Here is a 14,348-nt window from a genome sequence, read left to right as displayed (position 1 = left end):
TTTTTAGTAGAGACAGGGTTTCACCATGTTGGCCAGGCTAGTCTCAAACTCCTGACCTCAAGTGATCCACCCGCCTTAGCCTCCCAAAGTGCTGGCATTACAGGCATGAGCCACCACACCTGGCCCCCTCCAGCTCTTCCTAATGCATTTTCAAATTTTAGAACTACTACAGTTTGCATGTGTCCTCTATGTGTTAGAGGAGACTTGATTCCCCAATGCAACAGTAGTGAGTGGTGGAATCTTCAGTGATTAGGCCATGAAGACTCTTCTCCTGAATGAATTAATGCCAACAGAGTGGGAATAGGTTCACACTATGAGTTCAGCCCCATTCCCTCTCTCTCTCACCCATGTGATGTTGATGTCTTCTGCCATGTTATCACGCAGCAAGAAGGCCCTCACCAGATACTGGCACATTGATCTTTGACTTCCCAGCCTCCAGAACCATCAGGAAATAAATTTCTGTTCTTTATAAATTACCCAGCCTGTTCTTTATAAATTAAACTTAGATCAGTTCTTGTCTTAGTTTTGTGCTGCTATTATGAAACATAAAATATGAAATAGCAGCACAAAACAAAGACAATAACTGATGCAAGTTTAAATACTGATTTAAATGTCCAAAAGTTCCATTCATCATCTTTGCCAGTTCCCACTCTCCATTTTTCTGGGGTTGGGCCCTCATCTACTATCTCTACATCCATTACTACTACTAACAATAACAGCAACAGCTGCCATTTATTATATTAAGCATTTATAAAACAGGCATTGTGTTAATCACTGTGCACATAGTACCTTTCTTAATTTCCACTACAATTCTTTAATTCAGATAAGAAGCCTAGGCTTAGAGAAGTTAAATAACTTTCCCAAGGTCAGCCAACCAATAAAGAACATTGAACAGAGATCTGACCTGCTATCTTCCTAACTCCAAAGTCCACTAAGTTAACTACTATACTAACATGCATCCTAGAAGGTTGCTACTCCCATAACCTCAGCGGTCATCTATATTACAATTGTCCCTAACCATCTCATAAACTCTGAAGTAGAATTTCCAGTTACTTAGTAGATCTCTCTTTTTAAACTCCTCATAGAAACCTCAGAATTAACACTGCCATTATTTCTTCTCTCCTCTTCAAACCTGTCCCTCTTCCTGTAATTTCTAACTTAATGTCATCATAAGCAAACAGTTGCTCAAACTAGACATATTATCTTTGACTTCTCACTCTCCCTTACCTTTAGCTGGTCATAAATGTAAAGATTTTTAACATCTAAAAATGTCTCCAAAATCGATCCATTCCCATTGTCCAACATTTCTCACCTACATTCTAGTCTCCCTGCCTCTCCACTCTAATGCAATCTGCACACGAACTGTCAACTTTCTGATTACTCTACCTTCTATGGCTCTCCACTGCCAATGAATGGAAGAAGTCTAGACTTTTTAGGATGAAGTAGAAGACCCCCTCATAATTTGGCTCCAAAAATAGCTTCCTGCCTCATCACTTCTGCCATGCAATAAGAAGTGACTAGGCCTTCATGAATGGATTAATGCCATTACAGCAGGAATGGGTTCATAATCTCAGGAATGGGTTCTTGAGTTCAGCCCTCTTCCCTCTCTCTTGCCCACAAGAAACAACTCAAGATATTTCCAAAAGTGCCATTTAATTTTAATCTTCAGTAACTTTGCTTATGTTGGCCCCTCTGCCTGGAATGCTCTCTTCCTCCTCCACATGTGGCAAAATTTTATTTAACCCTCAGAGCTAAGCTCCATCCCCTTCTTTTCAGCATGTTCCCAATCAATTTTTTCTCCAGCCAAAGTGCTCTACTCCCCCAGCACATTATTCATTCCAAAAGTGATTTAATTTGTCACAGCATATAATGGTTAGTGGTTTATCTCTTCTGATGAACACTTAGTATGCTGAGGATATTCTGTGTCTTAACCACTTTGTCTTCCCAGAACCCAACAAAGTGTCTAGCCATAGCCAGCACCCAGTAAATATTTGCTGAGTTGTTAAATAATGCAACATTTGCAGTTGTAACTTTACACATCTTGGTTAGCTATTCAACTTCAGGTTTACACACTCAAAAGAATTTTCACATAACAGAAGATGTTATAAATAAAGATCAAGGGTTCAATATTCAGCAGCAGTGTCTTTAATTATTCAGAAATCTCTTTTGTCCATATTTTTAAGCATCGTTCATCAGAAAGTCTCCTTTCCCAACTAACATTTGTATTTTTTACAGGATCAGCAGTAAAGACAAACCTCAGAGAGATAATCCCAAGCAAAACTATGTCACTGAGAGTGACTGGATGACTACTGGTACATCATTTCAGTCAATTTCCAAAACAACGGCCCAAGTACATCAGGTAGATTTTAGAAATTGAGACATGCACCACTAACTACCTAAAATACATGCACATTAGTGAAGCATCAATTCCAATTAGTAATTGAAATCAAAAGTACATTAACAACCTGATATTGGTTCAAGAGTAATATCCTTTACTTTCAAGTAAGGATAACACTTATTCTTGTCAAAGACTATACTCTGATTAATACAACCTCTATCCCACCTTACAAGAAGGTTCTGTCTTGTTAACAGTGGAATGCTGATAAGCCCGCCTTAGTCCTTAACACTTTGCCTTCCCAACCTGCTAAGCCATCTCTCTCCAGTATTCCTCTATAAGAGACGTTCTGCTCCAGTTACCAGACATAAAAGTCGTCTTGGTATATCCTCCAACAACCAAATTCACATTATTATTTCCTCAGTCCCTGGTTTATTTCTTAATTCAAATTTTACACTTCTTTCAGAGAGCAAGTCAAGTCTTACCTCTTTCAAAGAGTTCCCTAACTCAGCCGACACATCCTATCTTTTCTGATTTCCTACCACATTTATAGTCCTCAAAGAGCACTGGTTACATGCTACTTAACTTGGTTTTATAATTATTGTATATATCTCCTAGCTAGACTACTGCTCTCAAAGGAAAAAAAAAAGGTCTATGTCATTTTTCACTCCATAATCCTCCTCCCATACCTATCATGATACTGGGCAGAGGGAGGCACATTTATTAAGTACTTAATGGACTGAACTAAATGCTTTCTATATATAGATACACCACTTGAGCATAGTGTGCTATATAACAAACATCCATTGCATGCCTACTCTGTGGCAGGCACGTTTTTCCTATGTGTTAGACATAGGGCAAGGAGGAAAACACAGGTGACTCCTGTCCTAAAAGCTATTATAGTGCAAGGAGGAAGACACTTTGAATTCCGAGTAATCTAGTAAGTGTTACAAAGCAAGGTTATTACCGGTTCCAAGAGGTAACATACTTTATAGATCCTCAGTTATGAAACGGAATCAAAGAATTTTAGACCTAAGTGAGAACTTTGAACTTATTTTCCTCAATCCTCTTGCACCAAACATTACATTTCAGTACAGTCTATCTTTTCACTGGTTCTACACATTGCCTTAATCAACAGAAAGAAAAGACTGGCTTCTTCCCTGTCTCCAATACTCCTCGCTCCTAAGTATGGTAACCACAACCCCCATACATCTACCCATTATAGAGTCCAGAGCGCTGAGAAGAGAGCACCGGGCTGAAGATAAGCTACACCTTTACACTCTGGGTTCTCCCATCATCAACACTTTCCAACCCACACAGTGAAGAGAATCCCTACTTTCTGTCCAGAAAATAGCAACTTGTACTGCCTTTACGAAAAACAAACGAAACATGCTTCCATACTTCCTTGGACCTACTAATGACAAAAGCACAACACGGTTCTGGGAAATATAGCAAGATATTTGAGTCTATGAGGAAGTAACAAATGAGGATGCCTATCAGCACCTTGGTCTCAAACTCTGTAGCAACAATGTACTAAAACGCCAAGGAAACACATGCACATACGTGTGAAGTTACAAACTCTAGGCAACAGGTTGGCTGCCCCGGATATATACTGACAGGTCACCCTCCCTAGGACGTGGGTGTGTCTGACGCCGCACGCAGGCACTGCTTCACAACTCTCTCCATAACAACCAGCTCCTACTCAGAGGCTGGCCAGGACAGGGGAGATGAGGGCCCCAGCAGTCCCAAACTTTCCGAACCCCCACCCCAGGGTCACGGGTTTCGTCTCCTCTCAGTCCCAGGCAACGTCGTCTCAGACAGGATACGAGGCTGCTAGTGAACCTGCGCTGCTCCTGATTCGAACTCCTCTCTTTGGGAGGCTGGTAGAGCCACCCCGAACCCCCGAGACCTCTACTTCCTACTACACCTTCGTGGACTGCGAGCCTTCCCCGGCCCCGGCTACGCTCTCCAGAACACCTGGGCCCAGGAACTGACCCTCGTCAGGCCCCGTCCCAGCTCCTTCCCCGCCCCCGGAAAAAGCGGCGGAGGGGCGGGGAGCGGTGCGCGCGGATACGGCGGGGGCGCGCGTCCCCGCGCCCCGGGTCCGCGCAGCAGGTGCGGCCAGGCCCCACCTCCCCTGCAAGGACCCGGCTACTCACCCCAACGATGTTCCTCTGCGACCTAGCAGACGGCACAGACGCCTCTTCCGCCCGCTGCGCACCCCCCTCTTCGCCACCGCCCCCTTCGCCGCTGCCGTGGCCGCCGTCCTCGCCGCCGCCCCGGCTGCCGCGGCGCGCGTCCGCTTTCACGCACTCCGCCGTGGCCGCGCACGCGCCACTGCGCGGTGGCGTCACTTAGCAACCGATCGATCGCCGGCTGCTGGGTCCCGGGGTGCAGGCCTCGAAAGTCGCCTGAGGCGGCTTTGGCGGCTTTTCCGCACCGGCTCTACCCGCTGCCCCTCCAGAGCAGGGGGCCCCAGGGTGTGGCTGCCCTGCCGGCACCTGGCTCCGGGGTAAGTCGCGTCACCGCACGTCACTGTATGGCGTCACCGGCGCGCGTCACTACGGATGGGAAGGTCCTGGGCGCCTGTGGAGTGACCTTGTCCGGACCGCCGCAGACCCTATCGGCCAGTTCTTGGAGGTGCAGGAATGTTCTCCAAGGAGTAGGACCGGAAAGGGCTGAGAGCGCGGTTAATGTCGAGGCTGCTAAGTGACGCTCGTTAACTTCGCAGCAGGGTGTGACTGGCCCAGCCTTGACTCTCAGTTTCCTCTGTATGTAAATGGGCATAATAATACCGGTCCAGCCTACGCTGGAGAATTGTGAGGTGAAAATGAAATACGGCCGGGCGCGGTGGCTCAAGCCTGTAATCCCAGCACTTTGGGAGGCCGAGACGGGCGGATCACGAGGTCAGGAGATCGAGACCATCCTGGCTAACATGGTGAAACCCCGTCTCTACTAAAAAATACAAAAAAAACTAGCCGGGCGAGGTGGCGGGCGCCTGTAGTCCCAGCTACTCGGGAGGCTGAGGCAGGAGAATGGCGTAAACTCGGGAGGCGGAGCTTGCAGTGAGCTGAGATCCGGCCACTGCACTCCAGCCTGGGAGACAGAGCGAAACTCCGCCTCAAAAAAAAAAAAAAAAAAAAAAAAGAAAATGAAATAAGGTATGCAAAGGTACTTTGTAAGTATAAAGCCTATTGTGGCTCACGCCTGTAATCCCAACACTTTGGGAGGCCGAGGTGGGCGGATCGCTTGAGTTCAGGAGTTCGAGACCAGCCTGGGTAACATAGTGAAACCCCGTCTCTACAAAAAAGACAAAAACTAGATGGGCATGATGGCACGCGCCTGTAGTCACAGATACTCGGGAGGCTGAGGTGGGAGGATCGCTTGAACCTGGGGAGTTCAAGATTGCAGTGAACCGTGATCGCGCCGCTGCACTCCAGCCTCTGCAGTGAGAGCAAGACACTGTCTCAAAAAATAAATTTGTCTATCTAGATAGGTAAGAGTCGTAGAAATCCGGATGCAGGTCTGACTCTAGCTGATGTAGGAGAGTCAGTTATCCCCGGCGCTGGAGCAAGGTAGGGGACCACCCGTGCGGGTGTTGGAGGAGACAGATTGGGAAGGACTTAATTCCAGGCAAAGGCAGCTTCAGGAGTAAAAGTAGAAAGTGAAAATGGTCAGGAAAAGCAAGGCTTGGGGCAGGGAGACCCATTTTTAGGCCATTGCAGTACTCAGACAAGTGATAAGAACATTAAGGCATTGGCAGTGGGAATAGAGGAGGGGATAGATGTTAGCGCCATTAAGGTGGTAGAATTCACAGCACTGAGTGGGGATAAATGAGTAGGCCAGGTTCCTAGCATGAGTGCTGAGGTAGACAGTGGTAACATTTAGCAAGATGGCAAGCTACATGAGTCTTGATTATCCACAGGTGTCTAAGTTACTATTATAGATAGTGATGGTGACATTCCTTAGGAGGATGACCAGATATGTGGAGTATGGTGATGAGTTCAAATATGGATATGTTTGTTGGGGAAACATTTACTCTCCATTCACAATGTCTTCCTTCCATATGGAATGACATCTATTAGTGTAATACTCTCCTGGCTTCTCACTGTACCTGTCCCCAATTCACTCTTCCGTAGGGGAGTGACTTCCTGGTTGGTGAACTTAAATGGGAGAAACTAGACATGTGACATCTATCCCATTCTTTTTCTCTTAAAAGATAACAATCTTCAGGGAACTATCCTGATGTTCTTTTCCATTTTTCCTGGAGCAGGGCCTATGGGTAGGGACAAGGGTGCCTAGTCCAGGGCTACAAAGAAAGTATATGTATTTAATTCCAGAGTTTGGCATTAGGAAGCTGTCTGTCCACAGGTGATATTTAATACCAGCTTTGTCAGCTGTGTTACACAGAATAATGATCCCCCCACACACCAAAAAAAAAAAAAAAAAAAGGATGACCACACCCTAATACTCAGAACCTGTGAATATGTTATATTACGTGGCAAAAGGGACTTTGCAGATATGACTAAATGATGCATCTAGAGAGATTATCCTGGATTGTCTGACTGGGCTGGAGGCAGGAGGGTCAGAGTCAGAGAAGATGTGATGGTGGAAGCAGAGGTCAGACAGATTTGAAGATGCTATACTGTTCGCTTTCAAGATGGACCCAAGGAATGCAAGCAAATTGTAGAAGCTGGAGAAGGCAAGGAAATGGATTCTTCTCTAGCACCCTAGGAACACAACCCTGCCAACACGTTGATTTTAGGACTTCTGACTTCTAGAACTGCAAGATAATAAACTTGTATGTTTTAAGGTACCAGGTTTGTGCTAACTTGTTACAACAGCAGTAGGAAACTAATACAGTCAGTAATAAAGATAATAGTTGGTTTCCTGCAGCTTTCTCTGTTACCTGGAAATGAAGGGTACAATTCAGCACCTTCAGAGACTATAGCAATATGACTGTGACCTGATGGAGGGAACCTCCACATCTGTAGAAAAATGTCCAATAAATACTCAAACTATACAGGTCTATGAATGAGGAAAAAGGTTGAGTTAAAATAGATTTGGAAGAAATAAATTTATAATTGGTAATTTAAGCCCGAGGCATGGATGAGATCAATCAGGGAGAAAATACAGAAGACATAATAAGGAGAGGCAAGGATAGGGCCCCTGGGGAGCACTAACTTTAAAAGGAGGTGCAGATGATCAGAAGCCCAAAAAGAAGTCTGAGGAGGAATGGCTAGAGAGAAAAGGAGAACTAGGTGAGCCTAATGCCTCTGAAGCCAAGCAAGCAAGATGGAGAGGGGTCAACACAGTCAGAGACCACAAATAGGCCCAGTATATCAAGAACTAGAAAGCATTCACTGGATTTAGCAACAGAAAAGTGGTTGGTAACCAACAATAGCAAACTTCAGTGGGATAGTGGAGATACATACTAAATCACTGAGATCTCAAAGGCAGACCAATGTAGTGGATTGCCCTCTGGACTGGTTTGATGGGAGTTTCGAGGTTCTAGTCTTGATTCTGGCCATTAACTAGCTAGATAACTTTGAACAAATCCCTCAGCTATTCCAGGCTTTGGTTTTCTCATCTGGCAAAGGATGGGATCAAGCTGAGTCTAATTTTCACATTAATTGCTAGATAATCCCCCAATTTTATTTTATTTTTGGTCATATTTGATTCAATACTTTTATTTCTTTTTATTTTTGAGACAGCGTCTTGCTCTGTTGCCCAGTCTGGAGTACAGTGGTGCAATCTTGGCTCACTGCAGCCTCAACCCCCGGGCTCAATCACCCCAATTTTATATCAGACTCACTTGCTTATAACAGTACACTTCAAATCCTTCTCAGACCATTTTTCAACCATTAAGAATCAGTATATTACGTGCCAGCTTCTGTCCTAGATACTATGGCTATGACACAGTTTTCAAGGAACTCACAGTTTGGAGAGACAGAAATACTAAGTACATAACTAGTTGTCATAGTTCTATTTAAAAAATAATAATAATAAGGCCAAGTGTGGTGGCTCATGCCTGTAATCCTAGCACTTTAGGAGGCAGAGGTGGGTGGATCACCTGAGGTCAGGAGTTCAAGACCAGCCTGACCAATATGATGAAAACCCGTCTCTAATGAAAATACAAAAATTAGCCGGGCATGGTGGCATGCCCCTGTCATCCCAGCTATTCGGGAGGCTGAGACAGGAGAATCGTTTGAATCCGGGAGGCAGAGGTTGCAGTGAGCCAAGATCACGCCATTGGACTCCAGCCTGGGCAACAAGAGTGAAATTCCGTCTCAAAAAAATAAATTAATTAAAAATTAAAAATAAAAATTTAAACTAATGAGGTAGACCTGGTTGTGGTGGCTCATGCCTGTAATCCCAACGCTTTGGAAGGCCAAGTCAAAATATCTGTTTTAGCAGATAGGGACAAAGTTTAAATAATTTGGCCGAGGTCATGGTAGACCAAGATTTAGACCCAGCACAAGCATCCTTTTTCCAAGAAGCCTTTCCTCAGGCCCTTAGTTGGTTTAAGTACCCTCTGTCTGTACTATTAGCATGTGCACACACATTTATTTTAGCATTGACTTTAATAATAAGGATGTTTACCGTGTACTAGTACCTGTACCTATGTTACCTATGTTTGTCTTGTAAGCATTAGTTCATTTAAGCCTCATAACTGCCCTTTGAAGTAGGTGATATTATTCACAATATTTTATAAAACAGGAAGCCAAGGCATAGAAAGGTTAAGTAATTACTCAAGGTACAATTAATAAGTGACAAAGCTGGGATTCAAATCCATGCTTTTAACCCCCAGGCTTCATACTGTGTACACTTTCCCTTGTACTGAGGAATTCTAGAAGGCATAGTTTACAGGTTGTTGTGTGTGATATCACTGTGTTCCTCATATGAACACAAGAGAATTGTCTCTCTGAGCCACGAGTCATGAAATATTTGGCTACCCTTGAGTAACTGATGTGTTTTCTCTTTATAGGCAATGTGAATTATATAACTGGCTGTTTTTCCCTTTTCACTTTGCCAAGAAGCTCTGAGTAAATTTGTTGGCTCAGCGTTTGTAAGTGGGTGAATTGCCCTGCATATCTGTATTCTATTGCTTTGAAATTTTTTAAAGAAAAATAATGTAAACTTTTCTTTCTTTTCCAAATTGTTGACAATGTACAATAATAATTTTTACAATTAGAAAAATAAACTTTGTTCTTAAAATAATGTTTGCAGCTTCAAATGATTTCTCATACTTTGACTCTGTGAATAAGAGCTGGTTTCAGGTTAAGTTGCATGAGTTAAATATAGAATCCAGGTTCATATAAAACCAAGACTTCTCTATGACCTGGAAAGTCCAGATCAATAGAATTGTTCAGACAGATCAAAAAATATTTTAAGTGGCATAAAATAGTTGTAGCCCTTCTTGTTTTTAACTTACGTCTAAGTAATTTGAAACCACTTTTAGGTTATTTGGACACATGCTCCCTTGCTTTAGAAATTAAAAAACCCATGATCTTCCTATATGCTGATGATATTTTATTATAATAAACTTGATAGCTGATCTTGCTGCTCACCATTTGTCAGAAAGAATGGATCAAGATCACCTGTTCCAAAACTGAAATAATTTTGGGGGGCACATGTCCTCAAATTTAATTGGCTTAGATCCAGCAACTAAATACCACATTAATTTATTTACTTAAGGGTATGTTTTGCAAGTAATTCTTCCAGGTAGATTTACTGGCCAGCCACTTTGCTAAAAGCCATATATTTCATGGGAGCATTAGTTAGGTTTTCCTACAGTCACAGTGAGCAACTGATCATTTCTTCTTTGAAAAATTTCAATCCAAATCTTGATCATTCTCCAACAGAGCATTCTAAAGCCTAAACGGCCCAGGCAGGTGGGTAAGTACTCTGAACTCAGCCCAGCAGATTGTTACCATGTGGTATGAGCATCCAAGGTTGCCAGATTTGAAAACTGTTGACCTCTAAATATTGGTAACTAATGGGAATTTTTTTTAAAGAAAAGAAAAACATGACGTGTCTGTGAGTTTGCAGACCTCTTGCTCTGTTGAATGGAACTTGATGGTCTTGAACACTGATTTTTTTCATATTTTTGAAGAGTTGTTTAAGGAAAATCCTGGGTTGCTTGCAGGGGCTCTGTCTGTTCACTACCATATGGAGAGGAATGTTCCTATTTAGGTGAGAATCTTAACGGGGTGACTCACTCTTCACAAAAGGCTGTCAGCCCTCTACCATCTGCTGATTAGATTACTGAATTCTAAACAGTGTATCTGCCTTTAGTCAGCCACACAATATTAGCTGGTCCATCAAGACACTGCATACCTGACCATATTGTCCTGAGCATACAAACAGAAATCTTCCCCACCCACAACCAGGAGTGTTTTCATGGCTTGTATTTTGAGTATTGTATCTTCTGCATATGTTAAGCAATTCTAGAAGAGACAACTCCACAGAGCCCACCAGTGCATTGTCTGGGCAAATAGGCAAAGCTTCCCCTCTGCCCTCTGAAAGTGTGCTGAAAGTGAACCGACAATATGCAGATCAGGAGAAAAGGGTATACAAATTTATTAATGTGCACAAGCACAGGGGAATCACAGGAGAATGATTATCCAGTAACACAATGAGGTCCAGATGCTTATATACCCTTCTTCATAAGAGAAGGAGAGATGGGGGAGATGTGGTAATTTTAAGGGACAGTAAGTTATTTTTAGGAATAAATGGCTCCAATGCTCAGGCAATGGTTAGTAAATGATTCTGGGAATTAAGTGGGAAGGGAAAAGGGATGATAGTTTGGTACAAAGTTTGGACTTTACGTGTGGTGTTTAATTTTCAGTCTCCCTCTGATGTGAGGTTTAATCTCTAGTTAATGAAATTTCAGGGAGGGATCAAAGGCAATTGTGTTTCTCTTTGGTGGGTCCAATTTATAGGTATATAAAGGAACTAAAGAACTTCATCCTGAGCTTTAGGAGAGATAAGATTGGAGATGGGGTGGGTGAAGGGGTGTCAGATTTTGAAGCTGCTTCTTTAGTACTTTAAAGTGCCATATATTGGGGCATCCTTTTCTAAGCTCCAATAGCTTTTACTATAGGATTGTTATTGTGCACTTGATCACATGAAAATTTCAGAGCTAGGTATCATGAAGTGCTTGGCTACTCTTGAATAACTGATTGTCCTGCTTACAGCAAGTGAATTGTGTAATTGGGTATGTGTTCCTTTTCACCTTGGCTGCCATTAAGCTCTGAGTCAAATGTGTGGCTCCATTTTAGTGCCTGAATAGAAACCTGTGGTCTGTATATCTGCATTCTAATTTGTTTTCTACTGGTACTGAACCTTGTACTTAAGTTTGGGTTTTCTCCTTCTCTGGTTTATCTATAATTTCTTTTCCTTTTTTATTTTATTTATTTTTTTTTTTTTTGAGACGGAGTCTAGTTCTGTCGCCCAGGCTGGAGTGCAGTGGCGCGATCTCGGCTCACTGCAAGCTCCACCTCCCGGGTTCACGCCATTCTCCTGGCTCAGCCTCCCGAGTAGCTGGGACTACAGGCGCCCACCACCGCGCCCGGCTAATTTTTTTTTTTTTGTATTTTTAGTAGAGACGGGATTTCACTGTGATCTCGATCTCCTGACCTCGTGATCCGCCCGCCTCGGCCTCCCAAAGTGCTGGGATTACAGGCGTGAGCCACCGCGCCCGGCTTCTTTTCCTTTTTCTGAGACGAAGTCTCGCTCTGTTGCCTGGGCTGGAGTACAATGGCACGATCGCAGCTCACTGCATCCTCCGCCTGCTGGGTTCATGCAATTCTCCTGCCTCAGCCTCCCAAGTAACTGGGATTATAGGTTCACACCACCTCACCTGGTTAATTTTTTGTATTTTTAGTAGAGATAGGGTTTCACTATGTTGGCCAGACTGGTCTTGAACTCCTGACCTCGTCATCTGCCCACTTCAGCCTCCCAAAGTGCTGGGATTACAGGCGTAAGCCACCGCACCTGGCCGGTTTATAATTTTTTACATTCTGTTTGTAATTTCACTAGCTACTTCAAGTTGTTTGTGAAAAAACTAGGAAAATGAGTGGTAAATATGCTTATGATGACTATCTGATTCCTAGTCCCTTGCCCTCACTTCAGGCAAAAGTTAAAATTTATACACCTGGCCAGGCACGGTGACTCACACCTGTAATCCCAGCACTTTGGGAGGCCGAAGCAGGCAGATCAACTTGAGGCCAGGAGTTTGAGACCAGCCTGGCCAACATGATGAAACCCCGTCTCTACTAAAAATACAAAAATGAGCCAGGCATGGTGTGTGTACCTGTAATCCCAGCTACTTGGGAGGCTGAGGCACGAGAATTGCTTGAGCCTGGGAGGCAGAGGTTGCAGTGAGCTGAGATTGTGCCACTGCATTCCAGCCTGGTGACAAAGCAAGACTCTTCTCAAAAAAAAAAAAAAAACTTACACACCCTTCTTTGCTGATAAGAATATATCTTGTTTATGAGTTCTCCAGCATTTTACGTAAGATAAATAGAGCTAAAACAATGAATTGTCTTTTAATGTTATTGCAACTCTACAGTATGTCATTCTCTTAACTTTGCTTTTTTTTTTTTTTTTTCCTGAGGGAGATGGATAGGTAAAGTAATGGTTGACAAGCATAAGTGGGAAGCTTCAAGTCCCAGGTTCTCCCATCAAATCATTTTCTCACAATCTCGCTCAGTATTCTCTTCTAGTAGGCCAGAATTTGAAGGATTAGCTCTCTATATATCTAATCTAAATCCTACTCCTTGTTTTAAACTCTTTTTGATTTCAAATATTAATGATCTGGTAATATTCACTAGTGTATCTATTTCCACGTACTTTCTTTAACTGAAGGTACATGGAAGATTCTAAAGCAGGATTCATTGTTCTCTTAATACATCTTTTATATTTGTTAAGCTGAAGGCAGAAAGGTAACTGAGTGCTATGACTATTCTTAGGCATTGTCATCAACACCAATGTGTCTATGATTTAATATTTTAATACTGTACTTATCTTGAAAATTGGACAGTAAAGGTGCTTTGTAAATGTAAGGTAAACATTTCAAATATACTATAATTTTTGTAGTTGTATATTTGTATTTTTTCATTGCTTAATATACCCAGAACCAAAACAAACAACAACAAAACAAACAAACAAAAAACCACACAAAAATAGCCTAGGCTATTTCCTACTTCAGTTTTCATTTACTTGGCTATTTTGTGCCAGGCACAGAGGGGATACAGAGATGGAAGATACAGTTTCTGATCTAAAGGAGCTAACAGTCTAGAACTGCACTGTCCAGTATGGTAGCCTCTAGTCACATGTGGCCATTTTAATTTAAATTAAAAATCCAGTTTCTCAGTCACACTAGCCACATTTCAAGAAGTTAATAGTGGGCAGGCACTGTGGCTCACACCTGTAATCCCAGCACTTTGAGAAGCCGAGGCCATAGGGTTGCTTAATCCCTGGAGTTTGAGACAAGCTTGCCAAAATAGTGAGACCCCCTGTCTGCAAAAGTAAATAAATAAATAAATAATAGTGGGGCACAGTAGTGTGTGCCTCTAGTCTAAGCTACTTGGAAGGTTGAAGTGGGAGACTCGCTTGAGCCCAGAAATTTGAGGCTGCAGTGAGCCGAGATCGCACCATCGCCCTCCAGCTCAACCAACAGAAGGAGACCCCATCTCAAAAAAAAAAAAAGAAAAAAAATTGTCAATAGCTACTATATTGGACAGTGCATATACACAACATTTCTATTACTGCAGAAAGTACTTTTGGATTGTGTTGGTCTAAAAGTCGTATGAAAATCAGACACGCAAAGTAGGGCAAGGCAATTTCAAACAGAAAGATCTTGTGTGAAGTATGCATACGAATGACTTGGGGGGCATGTTGATTCCTACTGCCAGATATTCTCATTTAAGGGGTACCAGGAGAGCCTGTTTTTTAAAAAAATACCCCAGGTGATTCTGATGCATAAGGTGTGTGGACTACACAGAAA

At 42.8% G+C, this 14,348-nt stretch overlaps 2 protein-coding genes across 14 annotated transcripts in view; one reads left to right on the top strand and one right to left on the bottom strand.

Moving 5' to 3' along the window:
• The window catches only part of BTBD9 (BTB domain containing 9), a 506,404-nt gene extending 501,768 nt beyond the window's left edge, over window positions 1-4,636 (bottom strand). For 11 of the 13 annotated variants that reach the window (XM_065542923.2, XM_005553116.5, XM_045390224.3 and 8 more), the window contains exon 1: window positions 4,495-4,636. The gene's annotated coding sequence lies outside the window, so the exon portion shown is untranslated. Of the gene's footprint in view, window positions 1-4,262; window positions 4,344-4,494 lie in introns of those variants that run through there. The other 2 variants (XM_074038159.1, XM_045390225.2) reach the window with 2 other exon arrangements.
• Window positions 1-9,556, top strand: part of LOC135970317 (uncharacterized) — a 28,266-nt gene extending 18,710 nt beyond the window's left edge. The window contains exons 5-6 of the mRNA XM_074039111.1: window positions 4,340-4,847; window positions 9,324-9,556. Of these exons, the coding sequence (XP_073895212.1) occupies window positions 4,340-4,847; window positions 9,324-9,381 (566 nt within the window). The 3' untranslated portion in view covers window positions 9,382-9,556. The remainder of the gene's footprint in view (window positions 1-4,339; window positions 4,848-9,323) is intronic.
• Window positions 9,557-14,348: the final 4,792 nt, after the last annotated feature.

Source organism: Macaca fascicularis, chromosome 4 (genome assembly GCF_037993035.2).
Source record: "Macaca fascicularis isolate 582-1 chromosome 4, T2T-MFA8v1.1".
NCBI lineage: Eukaryota > Metazoa > Chordata > Mammalia > Primates > Cercopithecidae > Macaca > Macaca fascicularis.
This window is presented reverse-complemented; position numbering and strand designations above follow the sequence as displayed.